The sequence below is a fragment of the Camelus dromedarius genome, chromosome 14 (assembly GCF_036321535.1).
Source record: "Camelus dromedarius isolate mCamDro1 chromosome 14, mCamDro1.pat, whole genome shotgun sequence".
NCBI classification, from domain to species: domain Eukaryota; kingdom Metazoa; phylum Chordata; class Mammalia; order Artiodactyla; family Camelidae; genus Camelus; species Camelus dromedarius.
Window position 1 is genome coordinate 6,811,893 of NC_087449.1, and position 19,841 is coordinate 6,831,733.

Here is a 19,841-nt window from a genome sequence, read left to right on the forward strand (position 1 = left end):
AGTTTTAAAGATGAGCCCAGTTACTTGAAACCTTTTTCCCAGGCAGTGGACCACACTGGAAGTGGACAAGAAAGGAGAGCAGATGGGGCAAGAGGACCATACTCTGGGATTCCATTACATTCGGTAGCATTTAAGAGTGTTTAATTTGATTCCACCACTGTTTTGTGGTGTGCCAGCTGGTGTTATTTCTTTTGTTTGCTCTGGGTTCAGTTTTCTCTTATTTGCCACGCTTCTTAACTTGGAAGGTGAGGCCACTGATTTAAGATCTTTTTCTTTCTTTTATAAGCATTTAGTGCTGTAGATTTCCCTATGGATGCTCCAACTACACCTCACAAATTTTGATACACAGTGCTTTTATTTTCATTCATTTTAAAGGACTTTTAAATTTCCTTTTTTATTTCTTCCTGACTCCTAGGTTGTTTGAACATGTGTTATTTCGGATCCAAATATTTGGATATTTTCCAGACATTATTCTGTTATTTATTTCTAGTTTAGTTTCATTGTAGTCAAAAAATAAACTTTTTGATTCTTTTAAAAATATTTTCCACTTCTCTTCTCATTGTATTTATGTATTACTTAATTTTTTGTTTGTTTGTTTGCTTGTTTGTTTTTGCTTGGGGGGAGGTAATTAGGCTTATTTATTTATTTTTTTCTAATGGAGGTATTGGGGATTGAACCCAGGACTTCGTGCATGCTAAGCACGTGCTCTACCACTGAGCTATACCCTCCCCAACATTTTACTTTAAACACTTGTACGTAGCTATAATAGCTGTTTTAATGTTATCTTCTAGTGTCATTATCTCTGTCATTTCTAGGTTTGTTTCTATTGTTTAATTTTTCTCCAGATTCTCGATCACAGTTTCCTGCTCCTTGGCATGCCTAGTAACTTTTAACTGGGAACTGAGTGTTACTATGTTGTTGAGTTTCTGGATTTGTCTTCTTTCTTTAAATAGTGTGGGGCTTTGTTTTGGCGAGTAGTTAAGTTACGTGCAGATCAGTTTGACCCTTTCAAGGCCTTATACTTTCCTAGGGCAGATCTAGAATAGCCTTCACTCAAGAGACAGTTCAGGCTAACTACTAAGATATGACTCTACTGGTGTCTCTGTTGAATGACCTGGGATGTTACCGACGTCTCTGTATTCTACTAGTCAAAGCCAAATGCAATTTAAAGAAGATGGTTAGGAATGGCTTCAGTGAGAAAGCGAAGATTTATACTTTTGTTTTGCCTTTCATTACCAGAGCAGTGGGTTTGAATTCTTTTAATAGTATTGATCTATAATGTCAAACTGCTTTCCAAAAATCATAACATTTTCTACTTCTACGAACAGTTTAGGGGAGTGCCTGATTCACAATACCTTTCCAGTACTGAGTTTATGTTTAATACATTATAGTATAATCTCTAGGAAGGAATATCACGAGACCATTAGAATCATGTTTTCTGAAAACTGACGACTTGGGGGAAGAGCTCTCAAAACAATGTTAATTGAACAAAAGCAGGACGAAAAATTCTATACACATCAAGTTATCACTTTTATATAAAGATCATATATATATTCATTCTTTGTTAATAGAATTATCTGTGGATAATGGAATTATGGATGATTTTTATATTCTCATTATTTTTCTTTTAGTATAACTTTTGTACTAAAAACTACTTTAAAATATGAGGTACCTGATAAATGAGTGTATAGTAAAGAAAAACTACTCACAACATGGAAATCAAAGACAAGAAAATCCACAGACATAGAAATTGTGCACTCACCACAAACTGTAAGTGGAGTCACATTTTCCAGTCTGTGTATCCATCAGGGATCCTCTGAGAATGCAGCTGACTGGGCTGTTGAAAGGAACGTCTTGGCAGCATCTCCCACCTAACTGGGAACTTGCAAAAGTTGCATAACTGGTCAACCCACGTCCATGGAAGGAAAGCAACTATCTGTGTTGGGTTGGTTTTATTTGTTTTGATTCATTTGGACCAAATGTGTTTTCCTTGGTTTCCATTTTACACTTTAACACTGAATATATTATTTGCTAGGACCGCCATGACGAAAGATCAGAGATTAGGCAGCTTTAACAACAGAAATTTGTTCTTTTACAGTTATGAAGGCCAGAAGTCCAAGGTCAAGGTTTTGGCAGGAGTGGTTTCTTCTGAAGCATCTTGCCTTGGCTCGTGGATGGCCATCCTTGTGTCTCCATATGGTCTTCCTGCTGCACATGTCTGAATCCATTTCTTCTTATAAAGCCACCAGACATGTTGGATTACCCCTAATTGGAATTACACCATAATGATCTCATGTTAACTTAACTACCTCTTTAAAAGGCCCTATTTCTAAATATTGTCACATTATGAGGTACTGGGGGTTAGGACTTCTACATATTAATTTTGAGAGGATACAGTTCGGGCCATAATACTGAATAAGTTTAGCTCTTTCTTCAAATTCCTCGGGGATATAGCAGAGGCAGAAAGCCTATTTTTTTTAATTCTGCAAGTGTAAACTCTAGATTCCGAAGTGCTTGGGGTGAAATTCTGGCTCTCTCACTTCAGAGCTGTTTGACCTGGGCTTAGATACCTAGCCTCGCTCTAGGGCAGTGTCCTCACCTCCCAAGTGGAGACAGTACGAGCCCGTAGCTCACAGGTTCGTTGTCAGCATTCAGTGATGTACTTTATGCAGGTTTTGGAGAACAGTGCTTGCCGCAAAGCCATATACTAGGAGTCCAATCAAGTTTAGCTGTTATTGTGACGTCAAATTACCTCGTTAACACAGCTGTCCAACACTGTACTTGACACAGAAGGTGCAGTGATGAACACAAAAGATGTCTCTGTCTTCACCGAGGAAGGATTTTTTTCCCCTCTGAATCTATGTGTCATTCTTATTTTTGGCAAGGGGATTTTTGTTCTCCTTTCAAAAATTCTGTGTAGAAATACTTTTCTAAAGGATACTGAGCAATCAAAGCATGCTTGATCTCTTTGCCCTTCCCCTTGAAGGCACTGACTCTTGTATATGGTCTGTAGGGAGAGAGAAAGTCTGAAAGAAACCTGAAATGATAAATTTCTGGTAAATTTCCTGTATCATTTTTACGGCCCTCTCTCTTTTCTCCACCTGTTAAATACACACACACACACACACACACACACACACACACACACACACACACACTTATACCCCTTTAGCTGTGCTGGACACATTTTCAAAATTCATGTGCCCAGATTGTGCACCTAGATAATGCTGTCCTGTGAGGTCACGGTATCTACTATGTTAAGCCGTCCTTCCAGAATGCTTTGATGACTAAAAATATGGATGATGTGTCTGTTCTTTGTACACCAGCTCTCTCACCCTCATGTGGGAACATGTGCTTTGGGTCCTTTTTCAAGCAAAGACTTGTGCTGATCTCCCTCATACATAAATTCTAGCTGTAGTATCACTTTGGGAAAGGAATAGGATCCCAAAATAACTACCAGGAGAAGCGTGTCATGAAAGGTCATGGCAATGGGGCAAAGGATGTTGGACAGAAGAGTTCTAAAAATAGGGAGCAAGAGATCAAAGAACCAGCAGCAATGAGGAACCATTTTTGGCTTTGATTCACAGAAGGAGGAGGCAACCCTCCCCAGCCTGCCCATGCCTTCTGCTCGACCTGCCACTCACGCCCCACTGGCGGATTGGTAGGGGGCTGGGAGGATGGTGAGCACATTTTTCTCTCCTGGGTGCTGACGGCCTTTACATCATTTTGATGACAAGGGTATTTATATAATGCTTAAAAGCATGTCAAAATAAGTAACATATGGGGACTTTTACCTTACTGCCATGTACCTAATATTGGAAGGAAAGTCAAACATGCCTGAGCAAGGATACTAATTTCAGCTTTCTTTTGGACCCGATCTTTAGGTTTTCCAAGCTAAAGGTGACATTTCATCGTCTCCCAACATTGTACCTGATGATTTGGTGTTTGCAAAGCTGAGCACCGAATTTCATGTGTGTGCACTACAAATTGGATCTGCAGGTCCAGCCACGTCAGACCCCATCAGCCACTCTGTAAGTTCCGTGGGAATGGGCTACGGGTGTGGCTAGCTGCAGCTAAAGAAACTGATATTTTAGATATGATATTCCCATGTTCTCTGCCAGTGTTTGATGGGGTTTGGTCTCTGTCCAATGTTTGATGATAATGAGGTAGGCAGAGTAAGATGTTACAAACATGGATCTCGAATAAATTTTGGGAGATGAGTGTGTGTGGGAGGGGAGGGGTGTGGTTTTGTTTTCTAATTCCACAGACTAGGGAATTAGAAAATCAGAGATGACTCCCATAATCTCTCTAAAAATCAATTTCCTCAACAGTGAGACAGACTTATTGGCGCTTGCTTAGAGATGATACATATGTGGAAGGGCTTGCAAACTGTGCCGTGCTGTGCAGGTTCCTTTTAAATCACATGGTTGTCAGAGAGCTAGTCTGTGCATTCAAGTTCAATCCACCCTTTTCTATTCAAACAGGCTTCTTTTTATTCATTCTAAAACTATTTACTTCACTCCAGTGTGTAAGGCCCTATGCTGGGCACTAAGAAGCATTCAAAGATGACTCCTACTAGATCCTGCCCTCGAGGAACTTAGAGGACAAGGAGGCACATAAGCCACTGAAAAATGCACTGCTTGGTTTTTGAAATTTAGCTTCAAATGACTACATAATTGAACCTGATACCACATTTAAGAAGTGATCTAGCAGTCCTTCTTTATTTAAATATTTAAATCGTATTGTATGTGTTAATTAACATGCATTAGTCTGCTAATTGACTAATTAATATGTTTGCTATTAGTCAAGAAGATGGAGAAATGAATGTGACAGAAAGGTGTCTTGACTGAAGACAGGCAATCTGGGACACTGCAGTGATTAATGATGACTGACAGTGTGTTCGTCCCAGCCCTTGTTGAGTGACGGCTTTTCATTAGGCTTCTCAAACCAAAACTGACTCGAAAACAATTGATTCTGTCTGGCCCTAAAGCCAATTTCTCCGTTTGTTTTGATTCAAGGCTGTCAGCCTAAATCCATGAGTAAATGGCCCCTTTGTTTAACATTTTCACTGCAGTTATAGTTAACAAATCTCTGACTTTATTCTAAAACAGACAAAGTTGAGATTTCTCCAGGACACTGGGAATCCTAAGATTTATGTGAAGGAAATACGCAGTTAGAATCCTGAAACCTATGTAATTTGTTGTCGATTTAATGAAAGTAAGATATTTGACTCATAAAATTTTTAGCCCTTTGATAATCCCAACAAAATCTTAACTCTTGTAAAAAAAAAAATCTAGCTTAACACATCTAGCACATTCTCAGTCAGAATTATGGCTTCAAAAATATTCACTGAATAAAAATATGAAAGGACTTCTGAAAATATAGGACATGACTCTGATCTCCTCTCCCAGGAGAAGAAAGCTGCTTTAGAGATCAGAGATCTCACCATTTCCTTTCCAGGATAACTATGAGGGCCTGTACACTGGTCTTGAGTCAGCCTCTCCTTCGGGCATTAATAGGTTTAAATCAGTATGCGAGATCTTGAATAGGGTCCTGAGGAAAAAGAAGCTATTGTGAGCTCAGAAAAGAGGAATGTTTTATTTAGTGCTCAGAATAATGGCAGAACACTATTAGGGGGACTCTGTGGGTGCTAATACTTAGTAATGAGTTCCACAGAACGGTGAGAAGAGAAATGCAAATACTGTGTGAGCAACAGGTGTAACCTTCAAGTAGAGATGCTCACAGTGGGGACAGAAGCCTGGGTTACCTTATGAGGGCAAGACATGCAATCCCAGCCAGAGCCCTGAGAGAGTCCCTCCCCAGAGAGCCCAGCAGACGCCCACAGCTCTCCAGCTGCCGAGCACGCTGACTGAGATGCCTCAGAAGGCGCACGTGCCGACCTGTGTTGTCCCAGCTGCCCGTCGCCTCCCAGCAGACGGCACCACCAGCGTTGTCTCCCGTTTCGGAATTCAGTCAATTCATACAACAGATGTTTAGCGAGCCTCTGGTCTCAACCATCTCCCAGGCACAAAGACTCTGTTTCTCTGACCTCTGAGTTCTGCCTCTACAAAGTGCAGCAAGCTTCCACAGGCCTGTGATGGGACACCTTCTACGGGTCAGATCTGCAACACTGCCCTGTGCGGGGAACCTCTGGGCCCCCAATGGCTTCTGGCCTCATGTTCGCAGTTAAGGACTCAAGTCACTCATTGGTCCTTACCAAGCACCCTAAATGTTTTCAAGGGAATCCCAGAAGTTTTTTTGTCTCAAACTGGCTAGTGTTTGCAACCCTTTCAGAAGACTGATTCACTAGAGAAATAAAAGGCAGGATCAGGATTCATTCATTCCTTGGCTTTTCTGGTATTTCTTGCTGTGGACCAAACTACTCTGAAAGATAGGAGCTTAAAACAATACCCATAAAATTGTATTCCATGGATTCTGTGAGTGAGAAATTCAGCCAAGACGCAGCTTCTTTTGAGATAAAAAGGTTCTTCTGTTCCTCCTGAGATGGGTGGGTCACTCAGGGGTACCCAGCTGGAAGATGGGCTGGTCAAGAGGGTCTGAGATGGTTTTATTCACATGTCTGGCACCTTGGTGGGGATGTGGAAGTGTGAGCTCAACTGGGAGTGTCTACTGGAGCACCCATGCCTGTTGTCTCCAGGACCACAGCCTCGGAGCTGGTAGACATCTTACGTGGGGGCTGAGCAACCTCCCAAGAGAACCGGGAGGAGGCTGCAGGCTTCCCTGACCTTGCCTCGGGAGTCAGGCAGCATCCCATCCCCTCTGCAGCATTCTAGTGGTTACAAGTGAGTCCTAAGGCCATCCCAGACTCAAAGGGAGAGAAAAAGGTTCCACTTCTTGATAAGAGGCCACGTGGAGGAGCTTGAGGAATGTTGCTGCAGCCATCTTTGGAAAGTACAAGCTTCCTCTTTGGCCTCTGTGTCTCACCTTTTTATTGCTCAAACTGCCTCTCCCTGATCCTTGTGTAGGAGTCAGTTACTGTGTCTACTCAAAAGCCAACCTTCTTCCCTCCCTTCTTCCCTTCTCCCTAATCAAGATGTTCACTCCAATAAAAACTTCCCAAAGACTACTTAAAAGACAAGACAGAGGAAATAGGTGCTTGGTTGAAACTAGCAAGATAATATGGGTCAGAGAAGACGGAGTCATCACGATGAGAAGACTAAAGGGAGGCTTTGTTGAGGAGGTGGCCATTACGCTAGACTTTTGGACAAATAGAATTTTGGCAGGTTAAGAGTAGGGGAGAAAGGCATGTCATTTCTGCATGAGCAAAAGCACAGAAGTGTAGAAAGGTATGCTGTATGAGGAAAAGCTAAGACTGCTAAAGAATGTGAGCTTCAAACTCTACGGCCACTGAGAAGCCAGGTGTTAAAAGCTATGTTTTAGGAAGATGACACCAACAGCAACGTGCAAGATGCATTGGAGAGATGAGATTTGGGCGGGGAAAGGTAGCTAGTTTCTGTAGGGGTTAATGTAGTCTTTTTTTGAAAGGAAGGAGGGCTTTCTTTCTCTCCCGATCTGTGAGAAACAATAACAGTGACTTTCTCCAGAAATGATGGCTTAAACTGGTACAGTTCATCACAGACCTTCCTGTAGCAAAGACTTGTCTAGATGTATTTGGACTGGGTACTTGGTAGGACTAATCATTGCCTCGGGATTTCATCCCGCCCTCCCTCCTCCCAGTGAATCTGTGCCTCAGCAGCCCTGGACGCTGCCTTCAGTTGCCCATGTCCACCCCAAACCCTCGTCCTAGCTAAGAAGTTCTAGACTTCCTGCTGTTTCTTCCACTATTCCCTCAAACTCTCTGCTGCAACCGCTCAGAACCTCTCACCATTCCCTGGCATGCCATGCCCTGTCTCATGGCCATGTCTTTGCATATGATCTTTTCTCTTCCTAAAGACTTCTTTCTATCACCCTTTTCTCCATCAGGCAAATTCCTTGCCATCGATGACCACCCAACTGAATTGCCACCTCTGTGAAGCGTGATGCAGTGGGCTGCTGCCTACCTCCCGGTCTCCCACGACAGCCTGCCTTCTGCTATAACGTCTATCCTACTATAGTGTCATGTGCATTTCATGTTTATTTTGTGAATTAGATCGAGCCCCTTGAGGGAACAGACCACATCTTATCATCTTTGTGTGACTAGTGTCTCTCAGAGGACGCTAGTCAGTAAATGTTACATCAAGGAAGGAAGGAAAGTAGGAACTTCGTTTGACTCTTGTTGATGTAAATGTTAGTCTGTGTTTCTGACCTAGAAATGTTGATACTCTGAGCAGGGCGTTGGTATCACTCTAAGCAGAACAGTGGCATTTAAGTCTGCTCAGAAGAAGCTGGGTTACTGTTGACACAAGGTTACCAAAGTAATCTGGAGAATTAACCGGTGGAAACCAGCAGATCCTAGAGTCGTAGAGCTCTGTTCACAAACCTTGTTTATTTCTAACAAACAGTTTCCCAGAGGTGTCATCAACAGTCAACTGCCGTGTCTCTCACACCCCAGTAATTATTAAACCTGGCAGTTTCTTGCCTGGTTTCAGAGCTTCAGAGCAGCCCTGTGTAGCCTAGATTTATCAGTAATATTCTCTTAGCTGAAAGGCTGACATTCACAGGTAGTTTAGGTCATTGTCAACTTCTGTGGTCTCCCTTTAAAACCTAAGGTCACACATTCATAAAAGCCTTATAAAAACTGACACAGTGTGGATAAGAGTGGGGAACTCAGCGTACGTGTATACTAAGTCCTAAAGAATGCTCCGTGGGCAGAGCTCAGCTTACTTGGCAGGAATCTATTTGCACAGGGTTTCAGAGCCTGGGTAGATGGGATGTTTTCACTTTTGCCAAGAACCCTGCCAGGAACTGCTTTATACAAGCAAGGCAATGCTCGCGAGTTCGTGGTGGTGGTGGTTTTTTTCACTACAGCTGGAGTAGATAGATTAACGCTGCCAGTGCCTTCTTAAGCCTGGGATTAATGTGAAGGTGCTCATGGAGAACCTTTAAATTGTACCTTTTTTTTTTTTTTTTTTTACTACACCCTTGAGTCGTTTGCTGGGCTTATTAAACAGCAGTCTGTAAAGGTGTAACATTTTGTATCCTTCTGAGTAAAATGTTTTGATTTAATTTTATCCATCAGTTAGCACCCACCCTGCCTCTCACTTAATTTCACTATAAGATGTTTTCACCTCTAAGGTGACACATATGGGAAAATGGTAATTTTAAAGCTTTATAAATTATGGGTAATTCACCCCAACAGCAAATAATTCTCCCCTAGTGCTGTCTTTTAAAGAGAGAGCTCTCCTACTCCATCCAAGGACTGCTAAGGACTTGAAGCAGAGTAGTTGGTGGAGTGGGATGAAAGGAGAGTGGACTTTGGACTGGTCACGGACATGTCCTCATGCTGCCACTTTCTAATGAACCTCTCTCCCTCAGCTTTTCCAGGGAGCAAGCCCTCATCACAGATCTGATACAGACAAAATAATGTAGCCCTTAGGAGATGCTCAGTAAAGATTAGTTTCTGTCCTTTCTTCCTTGACAGTAGGGCTGGGGAGTGTACAATAAGCAGAAACTTCAAACTAAAGAGTTGAGAAACAGTGTCAGTTGGTTACACCCAAAATTAGGATATGTAAATATGTAAATAGGATCCAGTTGACGGTGATTTGACTTGCAATTTACCAGGAACATGTTTATTATACCAGGCGGTGCCAATTTTGTGATTCTGTAGCTGCATTTATAATCACCATTATTTTAAAGGCTCCGTGGCTCTTCAGCATCATAGACATTTCTATTGTGGAAATTAAAGGTCCAGAATTAAAGGTCTGCGAGTTCCAGTGAATGGAGCCCCAGCCCAAGTGTTAGTGATGTGAAATTTGTCTGTATTTACAAAATATTACTTAATCACTTCCCCAAGGAGACAAGAGTAAGTTCACTTTACTGAAATTTAATCCATGTGATTAAATGAGAAATAAGAGAGTTAGCTCTTAAATGAATTAATACAAAATATTTTCAGAAATTCTTCTATTAAAGCTTGGTCAAATACTCTCTCTCTGTTCTCCTAACTCCTTTCTTTATCTTTGATTCCCGAAGCTTTGGACACTTCCATAAGTGAAAAATTCAAAGCACAGAGAAAACACCATATATATTTGGCTAAGTATCTAAGTCAAACTTACAGAAAACAAAAGATAACAGCCCTTAATGATGGAAAGAGACTGAAATATCTTCCGCGTGGTGCTTCATGATCTAAATCGGACACGAGCTCTAGAGGAGTGGTAGAACCCCCAGACCTGCAGCGTGGTCGTGGTGTAAATTCTCGGGCCTCATTCCAGATCTCCTGAATGAGAAACTCCACAGTTGGCTCAATGATCCTTGCTTTAACAAGCCTTCTAGGTGACTCTGATGATGGTAACGTTTGAGAACCATTGGTCTAGAACAGACTTTGAAGAACAGAAGAACATAATCTTCAAAGCATCATTGTTATAAAAATTTTATTCCATGCTTGAAGAGAAACAAACAAACAAAAAATTAAATCTGTATAGTCCTTAGATAAATATACCTTCAGACTAAAGAGCTTTCTGAAAGCCAATACGGCTACAGAATGACAATTTTTGGAAGACTCTCAGAAATCACTTTTCGTGAGCCTACCACATTAATTCAGAAATGTTTTCTCTGCCAGAGTTAGGTTATAACCTACAGGTGTTCTTTGGAATTAATTTCATGAAAATAGTTATGTATGTACAGAAAACATTTGATGCCCAAATATTTTTACAGTATGTTGGGCTACACAGGATGAAAAAGTTTCCTTGTTGAGAAGTCTTACAAGAGGAGAACATGTTTAATTTTGTGTAATCTAGTGCTCTGCAGGACTTCTCAGAGCTTTTAATATGGGAAAGTGTAATTACAAATTTCCAGAAGAGGTTATTCTCTTTTGTATATGGTGATTCTTTTGATTCATGGTGTTTCTCAAACTTGTTTGATGATGGAAACCTTTTTCTGTGGACCATCCTTTATGACCAGAATTCTGCAGAATCTATTTTGGGAAATGCTGATATGAATTATAGAATGATAGAATTTCTTGGAGCTTAGAAATCAATCAGTTCAATCTGTTAGATCTGAGCACCTGGCTTGCCTAAAGTCAGAGAGCTAATTATTCCAGAGCCACTTGGAACCTCCAGTTTGTGCTGTTACTAACCCTTACAGATAAAATGATCTTTTTTAAACATCAAATTTCATGGGTAAACACTCACTTCCTAAATACATATACATGGATGTAAATAGGTAAAATGTTTTATACCAGTCAATTAGGAAGTGGCCCAACAATGGGCAGTACCACAAACTTTGGAGTCACATTCTAGCTCCATAATTTCCTGCCAGTAAAACCAAAGTGTGAATTAATTAAACTCTACAAATCTCAGTTTCTTATATATACAATGGCGATAACAATTGTACCTACCTTCTGGCTGCTAATAAGAGGTAAAGTAATCTCTATAACATAGTCCTTGCCACATTGTAAATGCTCATAAATGTTAGCCACTGCTTTACTGATTGAATAAAAAACACACAGTGGACAAAAATTACAACCAAATCCACACTGTGTTTAAAGAATTTATATTTTATTAAATCAAAATGGACTGCATGTGCATTTGGGGGAAAAAGTATTGTATATACGCTCAAGACATTATTTATTCATTCTAAAATGTTCAGTGTGCAAATCAATTTGCAAATCCTTTGTAGTAATTCTGTCATATTTGGGGTTTACTGACTATAGCTTAGAAACCGATGGCCTATGTCAAACCACTTTTATCTAAAAATAGACTATTTAAAAAATATTTACATGAGGAGAGAGACTTCTGCTTTCTTTGCTCCATTATTTCTGTGTTTAAATTTCCTTGCAGTTGATTTTTTTATGGGTCTCTTTGGGCATGTTCAAGCCCCATTTCATGTGATCTAGTCTTCTGCAGACCTGAACAGCTGGTCAGCATCTTCCTCATAGTAATGTTTTGTTCAGAGTAGAACCTCTTCCTAAGGGAACCACTGTATCTATCAGTTAACAATATTACACACCAAGCATTTGAGTAGACACCTGTGGATAAACAGAAGACATCTGAAACCTTTCATCACTTCAAGGAACTTATAATATAGTTGAGGGAACAAATTTATCACTTGAGACCCTCCAAGTGCTCTACTGATGGTATTGGTTGAAAATGGTAATTTCTGAAAATGTTCAGAAAAAGGCAAAATCCACATGGGGGAAAATTTTAAAGTTCCATGGAGGTGGAAGCATACTGAATGCAAAAATACTGAATTAAGAATCAGGATTTAGGTTCTAACCTAGGTTTAGTTGTAGGTTCAAAGGTAGCTTTGAAACTAACTCACTGTATGACCTTGGGCTAGATTTTAACTTCTCTGGATCTTTGTTTTGTTACCTGTAAATTGAACAGTTGGATTGTGCTCTGCCTGCTGCTACTCAGGAAGGGAGACCCTTATCCCCAGTGTGCATTTTCACGTTGACTGCTCACACAGCCCTCGGAGATAGGTTCTGCTGGAAGCCCCCATTTTTCACATGAGGACACTGAGGCTCAGCAAGGTTTTATAATCTACCACCACATAGCTAGTAAATGATTGTTCCAGCACCCCCACCCGGGTTTTCCCTACTCTGGCCTCTTTTTCTTTTAACCACAAGGCCAATTTTCTCCTTTGAGGGGATGAGAAAGGGTTTAAGCTGGACCTTCAGAGATGGGTAAAGGCAGAGATAGAGTTACACTGTGAGTCTAACGCAATCCCCAGACTACATAGTAATTTATAGTGCAGTTCCCTCCCCGAATCGCAGAAAGCCTGTAATATGAGGTTATTTCTGTCCCCAGACACCAGCATTATTACGGAGATCAGCTGAGCATGAAGTTGGTTTGTTGCTTGCTCATTAGCCTTCTCTTTTTTAGGCATTTCTTGTTTTCTTTCTTTCATTCTTTGGTCATTTTTAAATTGCCTTTTTCTAAGTTCTCCTTAATTTCTCAAATAAAGCGCATTCTATTATTTCTGTATGCATACAGAAAGACTGTTTTCTCTCAACTTCTTACAAATCATTAGCCTGTAAATAATCACTAGTATAATATCATGTTTAGACTTAAAAAAAATTGGGGGGGAGGGGTAATTAGGTATTTATTTATTTTACATGGAGGGACTGGGGATTAAACCCAGGACCTCGTGCATGCTAAGCATGTGCTCTACCACTGAGCTATACCCTCTCCACCCTAGACTTACAGTAAAAGGATGACTGTCTTTCTTTTGTTTCTACTCCACTAACAGATCTTTCTTTTTAAATTCAAACTTTTAATTTAACTTATATCTGCTTTTTTTTTACAATTAAATCAACGATTTTATCATTTCTTACTCATAGGTTAGTGAAAAAACTCACCAATGATTATAAACTAGGACAAACTATATGACACAAGAACCAAAATAACTTAATAAAAAACATATCCAAGTATGAAAAGTATTGTACTCTCACTGTCTTCACATCCTTCTCGTCTGTGTACTTACGTACAACACGTGGTTTCCTCGGGTAAATGCACCCCTGTACGTATTCTTCAGCTGTCCATTTACATCCTCTTCCATCTGCTCCATGGAGCTGCTATGTTCATGTAGCCATCCAGGCCAGCCAGGACCCCTCGATAATCCTCTTCAGAATTTAATTTGCTTTAAGAAGTCACTGAGCGTTTGCTTTTGCAGACTCATTTTAACAATCCTAAACAGAAAGAGATCTTTTTTTTTTAATTCAACAAACTTTTAATTTAAGTCACATCTGCTTAGTTATTTTTACTGAGTTAAATATAAAGGCTCAGTTAATCAACTCATTAAATTGGTCAAGGCAGGACACTCGAACTACATAACAGGATTTAAAAAGCAACTGGCCTTTTTAGTGGTTCTCTGGTATCACACATACACACATATTGGTAGAATCCTCTGGATATAGGATTCGGCCCCCCATAATTTTATATGATGTGCTGTTCACAATCTGCAGCATTTTGAAAACTATGTACATAAATTGGACATGACCAGTCAGAGATGCCTGATAAACTCTTATGAAGTATTCGGGAACTTCAGCTACAGTCCCCAGAAGATCAGTTTTAAACTATAAGAAAGAAAAGTTCACATAAAATCACAACAGATTTAACAGACATCTTTGGGAAAAAATCAAATTGTAACTCAATTTTCTACTTTTTAAAATAACAATTCAGAACTCTTCTGTCTGTGACTTTTCCTCTCTAATCACAGCTGTCTGCCTTCCGTCCTCGTGTGGTCTGCTGGAATCTGTCTAGAGATGGAAAAGCCTACGATAGTAATTGTGAGCTACTTAGCGCTCACTTTATTTCGGGTACTAGTCAAGGTGTGTTATGTTTAGTCTTTACAACCACCCCAGAAGTTAGGAACTCTGCTTGTTCCCATTTTACAAATAAGAAAATTGATACAAATAAGGAAATGGAGATGAAAGTAATCTGTCCGAAGTTTCAGAGTCATTAGTGGAGTCAAGTCAAACTCAGAGTTTGACACCAAAACCTCAGCCCTTAACCTTGAGCCTATACGTTTGCCTTCCCCAAGGGGAGAAGGGGGGCATCCGTGGGAGGACCACTTACCTCTCCTTCTTCTCCTTTTTTAGGCTGAGTTCATTTAGATGGGGTTTCTTTGAGCATCGTAGGATGATTAATTATTTAGGTTAGGAGAAAGTGAGCACCAAGGAAAGGAAATTTAAGAAAGGGAACATTTTTGATATACATTTACATCTCATATACACCTCTCCCAAATGGAGAGTTGTTTCCTGACCAGTTTTCCTAGTGAAAGAGGTTATTCACAGCTGGGAAAAGCAGGCCCCTCCGCTGGCAGGATTGGACCGCCAGGGCTGTGGAAGTTAGCAGTGAGAGTCCGAGAAATTAACAGCTTACTGTCATTTCTAACATATATTAATAATTGACAGAATAAAATTTCATCCTTATCTTTCAAAAATCAAGAAGGTCTTCTGAAAATGACTTCCTCCAGCTCCTCACCTCTGTTGTGTCTTATTGTCTCGATAAAATCCTGTCTCACTTTTTCTCTTCCCCTGCTAATAGCAAGGCTTTGAATTATTAAAGGAGGGGAATGTTAGGGCTTCTGCTTGGCTGTTTCTCTCCTCTCTGCTTTGAAAGTTGATTGACTTTGGGCTCTCCCCTCTTCTCTGCCTTGGAAAAGTTGACTTTCTGTTGAGAGTCACGTCCCAGCCGTGCCTCGAGTCTGCAAACACGAAGGGCAGAGTTTAGACTCCTGAGCGAAGCAGAGGAATGTTTGAGTGGCAGGGGCCGAGGGTTGTTGACTTTACCGAAAATATTTTCTGAAAATATCTCATATACTGTTATGTTTTGTAGCTCCCCCAGCTCTTCTCCGACCCCCCACTTTTAAATAAACGTGTAGAATTATGGTGTGTACAGAGGAAGTGAGAAAATGAAGCCCACTGTTCCTATCTCCGCGGACATCTGTGCGGCTGTGACAGGGTGAATGGGCTCTTTGGGAATTCGCAGGGGAATCTTCTAGAGCCAAATTCCTTAACCGGGCAAACTTCCATCAGCTGTGTAAATAGTGTGGCAGTGTGCGGAGGCCGCTGGCAGTCTCCTGATAGTCCGCTCCTGTGCCCAGGTAGTTAAAAGGATTCATGTTCCATCCTGAGCTTGCAGGATGTGAGCTGAGGCTTGGATTCCCCGGTAAGGGGCGTGGGGTGTAGAAATTTCCTCTCCACTCTATTTACTTCGAGGGAAGGCAAGTCTGATTATGATACGTAAGGGCCGGTAGATAAAACCTCACTGAAAAGAGGGCTTCTGGATGTCTGAGTGAAGAAAAAGCCTGGACTGGAAACTGGGGACAGAATTGGGCACTCGCCGATGGACCTTCATCCCAGTTCAAGAAATTCCTGGGACTCGGCGTAGGACATTGTGCTCTGAGGTTATCTGGCTGTTCGTCGAAACGGGAACTTAAAGGCAATTCGTGTATCTAGTTTCCTTTCCCCGCAGCAGCTGAAGGAAGGCCGCGACCCCGAAGGCTTCTGTGCTCCAGGCAGAGCGGCCTGCGTGTGCCTGTGCGCCCCTCGCGGGAGGGTTGCGGCTGCCTTGGGCTCCGCTCTTCCCCGGGCAGAAACCTGGCCGCGTGCCCCGCCTCCTGGACCTGAAGTTGTGTTAGTGTTCTTACGCTTATTCTGCGGGCTTCACCCCTGCCATGCAGTTTGTTTGTTGAGCTTAAACGAATGGGCACAGAGACAGCACAGCTAGGTACGGGCAGTTCTCTACCTACGTCTGTACATCGTGCGCTCGTGAAAATGCGAACAAGTCCACAACACACGAGTAATAGACTCACCTACTGTAAACAGCATCCTAGTGCCAAAGAGCTAAAAATGCTATAAAATCCCTTAACGCATCTTGTTTTTAGAGATAGCCTTCAATTGTGTATTTCCAGCATTTTGTCTGTGCTCTTTAATTCTTCCCCCACCCCCGGACACATGGAGTTCTGGCTGACATCCAGCCGTCCTCAGGTTGAGACAAAGGTTTCTCTGCTTTTGGCTTGGCCACTGTTTTCTGTCTTCATCATAATTGTTTTAAATTTATGAAATCGATCCTTATCAATACTATCAGTATTTTTCCATTTTCAGTCCCATTTTTATAGATGTCTGTGGATAAAACCTATCAAGATATTCAAATAATTACTTAAACAAGTACTCTTTTCTATTGAAATATGGTTGATTTACAATCTTGCATTAGTTTCAGGTGTACAGCATAGTGATTCAGGGGTTTCTTGCAGATTATATTTCATTATAGGTTATTGCAAGCTGTCAGGTATTGTTCCCTGTGCTAAACAATAATCCTTGTTGCTTATCTATTTAATATATAGTATAAACAAGTACCCTTTTTTTTACTGAAGTACAGTCAGTTACAACGTGTCCATTTCTGGTGTGCAACATAATGTTTCAGTCATACATATATACATTCATTTTCATATTATTTTTCATTATAGGTTACTACAAGATACTGAATATAGTTCCCTGTGCTTTACAGAAGAAATTTGTTTTTTTAATCTATTTTATATATAATAATGAGTATTTGCAAATCTCAAACTCCCAATTTATCCCTTCGCTCCCCCTTTCCCCCAGGTAACCATAAGTTTTAAGCAAGTACTCTTATACAAAGATGGCACCATACCGTCCAAACCAAACAACTTTACCCACCATGATCCAGTTTCCCCATGACCAATTTAAGTGCCATGTTTCTTCTTTCTTTAGTGTTCTCTGGACTTGCCTAAACCATTCCAGGAATTACCGGATACCTGATTGCATGCAGCTGTGGGTATGTTATTTTTGAAGTGATCAACTTTCTGATTTCGGTCAATGGTCCAGAACCACAGGAACTGATGGAAGATAGTTTTAGAGGCAGCGGCTGGTTTCCTATCTGCACTGTGAACACAACTGCCTCACACTGGTCCCAGAGAAGCTTGTCCCTCAGGTGGATCTCAGAGTATGTTTTGTATGTTGTAGTTGTTTTCTTCAAACAATAGAATGTTTGAACTGTTGTTGTTGGCTATTTTTTAATGCTTTTTATATTGTTTTTATTGAGTTATAGTCAGTTTGCAATGTTGTGTCAATTTCTGGTGTACAGCACAATTTTCAGTCATACATGAATATACATATATCCATTTTCATATTCTTTTTCACCATGAGCTACTACAAGATCTTGAATATATTTCTCTGTGCTATACAGTATAAACTTAAGGTTCAAATGTGTTAGACATGTGTATAGATGGTTGTGATGAAGAATTAAATTAAGAGTAATTCCAGAGAGAAGGAGGGAAATGGAAACCAATGAGAGGTCTAGATTATTCTCTCTGTCTTCTGTTAGCACACTTACTGCTTCCTGGTGAAGTTAATCTGGTGATATATTATACTGAATTTCGTCTACATCTTACTATCACATAAAAATAGATCTGAGTAGCAATGTGGTAGAATCAGTAACAGCATAATTTTGAAAGAAGAAAGTTTGGATCCACTACTTTCTAGCTGTATGATCTTGGGTGAGTTATTTAACTTTGTTGAGCCTCCGTATGAGACTCATAAATAAAATGGAAATAATTATGCCCATCTGTCAAGGTCATTATAAAGATTAAACATATATTTTTATAAATTTTTGTGATTTCACTCAGTGTGAGTCACCCAACGTAAGTTTCCTTGGAAGATTTCCTTGGTGTGATCTGAACGCCTACGTTTCCCCATTTCACCTTTAATAATTACTGGCCAAATAACAATGCTAACCCTAGTGGAGCGGGAAGGGAGGATTGCCAGAGGGCATGTGTATGCAGTGTATTTTGGGGTTAGGCAAGGTGGGCCTGAGCAGAGGTGCCATCATAAATCAATACGTTGGCTAAGCATGTGGATAGAGAGAGAGCTGTTTCCTTAAAAAGACAGGAAAGCTATTGATCTAACCTTCAGATCCTCACGTCTTATCTCTATTTATCTGAATTGATGATGTTGGCAGATTTTTCAGAAACTGAGATATGAGGTGACACAAACCACCTGTTTTCTTGTGGCAGAATTCCAAGCCAGAAAGCTGGAAATAGGAGGTTTGAGAGGGTAGAGAATTCTGATTTCCTCAGAATCTAGACAGTAATGGGCTGAGGAAACACTTTAAACACTTTTATATCACACAGACTTTTGTGTGCCCAGTCTGTAAGCCTTTAGGATTGGTTTCTTTTCTCTCAAAACTCTTTTCCCTCCAGAAGCTCTTGGTGTTTTTCAAAGGCACACGATGGCAGTTTGTAGACTTTTCCATGAATGGTCTCATTTTAAAGCACCAGTTTCTCGTCTGAGCTCCCTTGTAGAATTATGAACAAGGTTCAGGTCCTGGAGTAAGAAGATGTGGATTCAAACCCAACCTCTGCCATTTATTAACTATATGAACTTGGGTAAAAGGATTCTTGAATGATTCTCTGTTGATTCATTCATAAAATATGTATATATGTATTTTAATTTTGTATTGAAGCATATTTGATTAATAATGTATTAGTTTCAGGTGTATAGCAAAGTGATTCAGCTGCATATATATGTGTATTCTTTCATATTCTTTTCCATTATACGTTACTATAAGATTGAATATAGTTCCCTGTGCTATACAGTAGGCCCTTGTTATTTATCTATTTTATATATAGTAGTGTGTATATGTTAATCCTAAACTCCTAATTTATCCTCCCCACTCCTTTCCCCTTTGGTAACCATAGTTTGTTTTCTATGTCTGTGAGTCTATTTCTGGTTTGCAAATAAGTTTATTTGTATCATTTTTTTAGATTCCATATTAATACGTACATCAAAGAGTTGTTTTGAGAACTAAATAAGAGAATGTTTTAAATTTTTTGAAAGCTCTATCACTGCGATGAAGAGTTTTAGTAGTACACTAGATCATCACAAGATTCTGCTATATCCTATAAAGCATAAAGAGCAAGCAGAACTTTATACAGCATCATTTACTAATGTCTGCGACTCATAATGAGGAATACAAAAAAAAAATGCCTGTGAAATACTTTCCTTTTTAAATGTAACACTTTCTTATGAAATACCAGGGCAAGGGCCAAGGCCAAGAAATATTTCGGTTTCCCACAACAACCTCCCCTCCAGGAAATGGCAAGAACAAGATGATAGAAAAAATTTCCACGTTAGCACACAGGGCATTTCTTCTGTTTGTTGCTTAGAAGGATTTTATGTTTTTAAAAGGAAGGTCGGTTTAGCCTATGTTCTAAAGAGTTCCCTTCAAAAGGAGTTTTATTCCTGGAGAAATAAAAAGGGC

The 19,841-nt window shown here is 40.3% G+C and overlaps 1 protein-coding gene and 1 pseudogene across 14 annotated transcripts in view; one reads left to right on the forward strand and one right to left on the reverse strand.

Annotated features, from left to right (window-relative positions):
- LOC116156970 (uncharacterized) overlaps positions 1 to 19,841 on the forward strand; it is an 80,065-nt gene that overhangs the window by 10,585 nt on the left and 49,639 nt on the right. For 9 of the 14 annotated variants that reach the window (XR_010383771.1, XR_010383777.1, XR_010383769.1 and 6 more), the window contains exon 2: positions 3,885 to 4,031. Coding sequence is in view for 3 of the 14 variants with exons in the window: in XM_064493378.1 (XP_064349448.1) it covers positions 3,885 to 4,031 (147 nt within the window). In the remaining 11 variants the exon portion in view is untranslated. Of the gene's footprint in view, positions 1 to 3,884; positions 4,032 to 17,293; positions 17,358 to 19,841 lie in introns of all 14 variants that reach the window. The other 5 variants (XR_010383772.1, XR_010383776.1, XR_010383774.1 and 2 more) reach the window with 1 other exon arrangement.
- Positions 13,513 to 13,734, reverse strand: LOC105095057 (U6 snRNA-associated Sm-like protein LSm6; annotated as a pseudogene).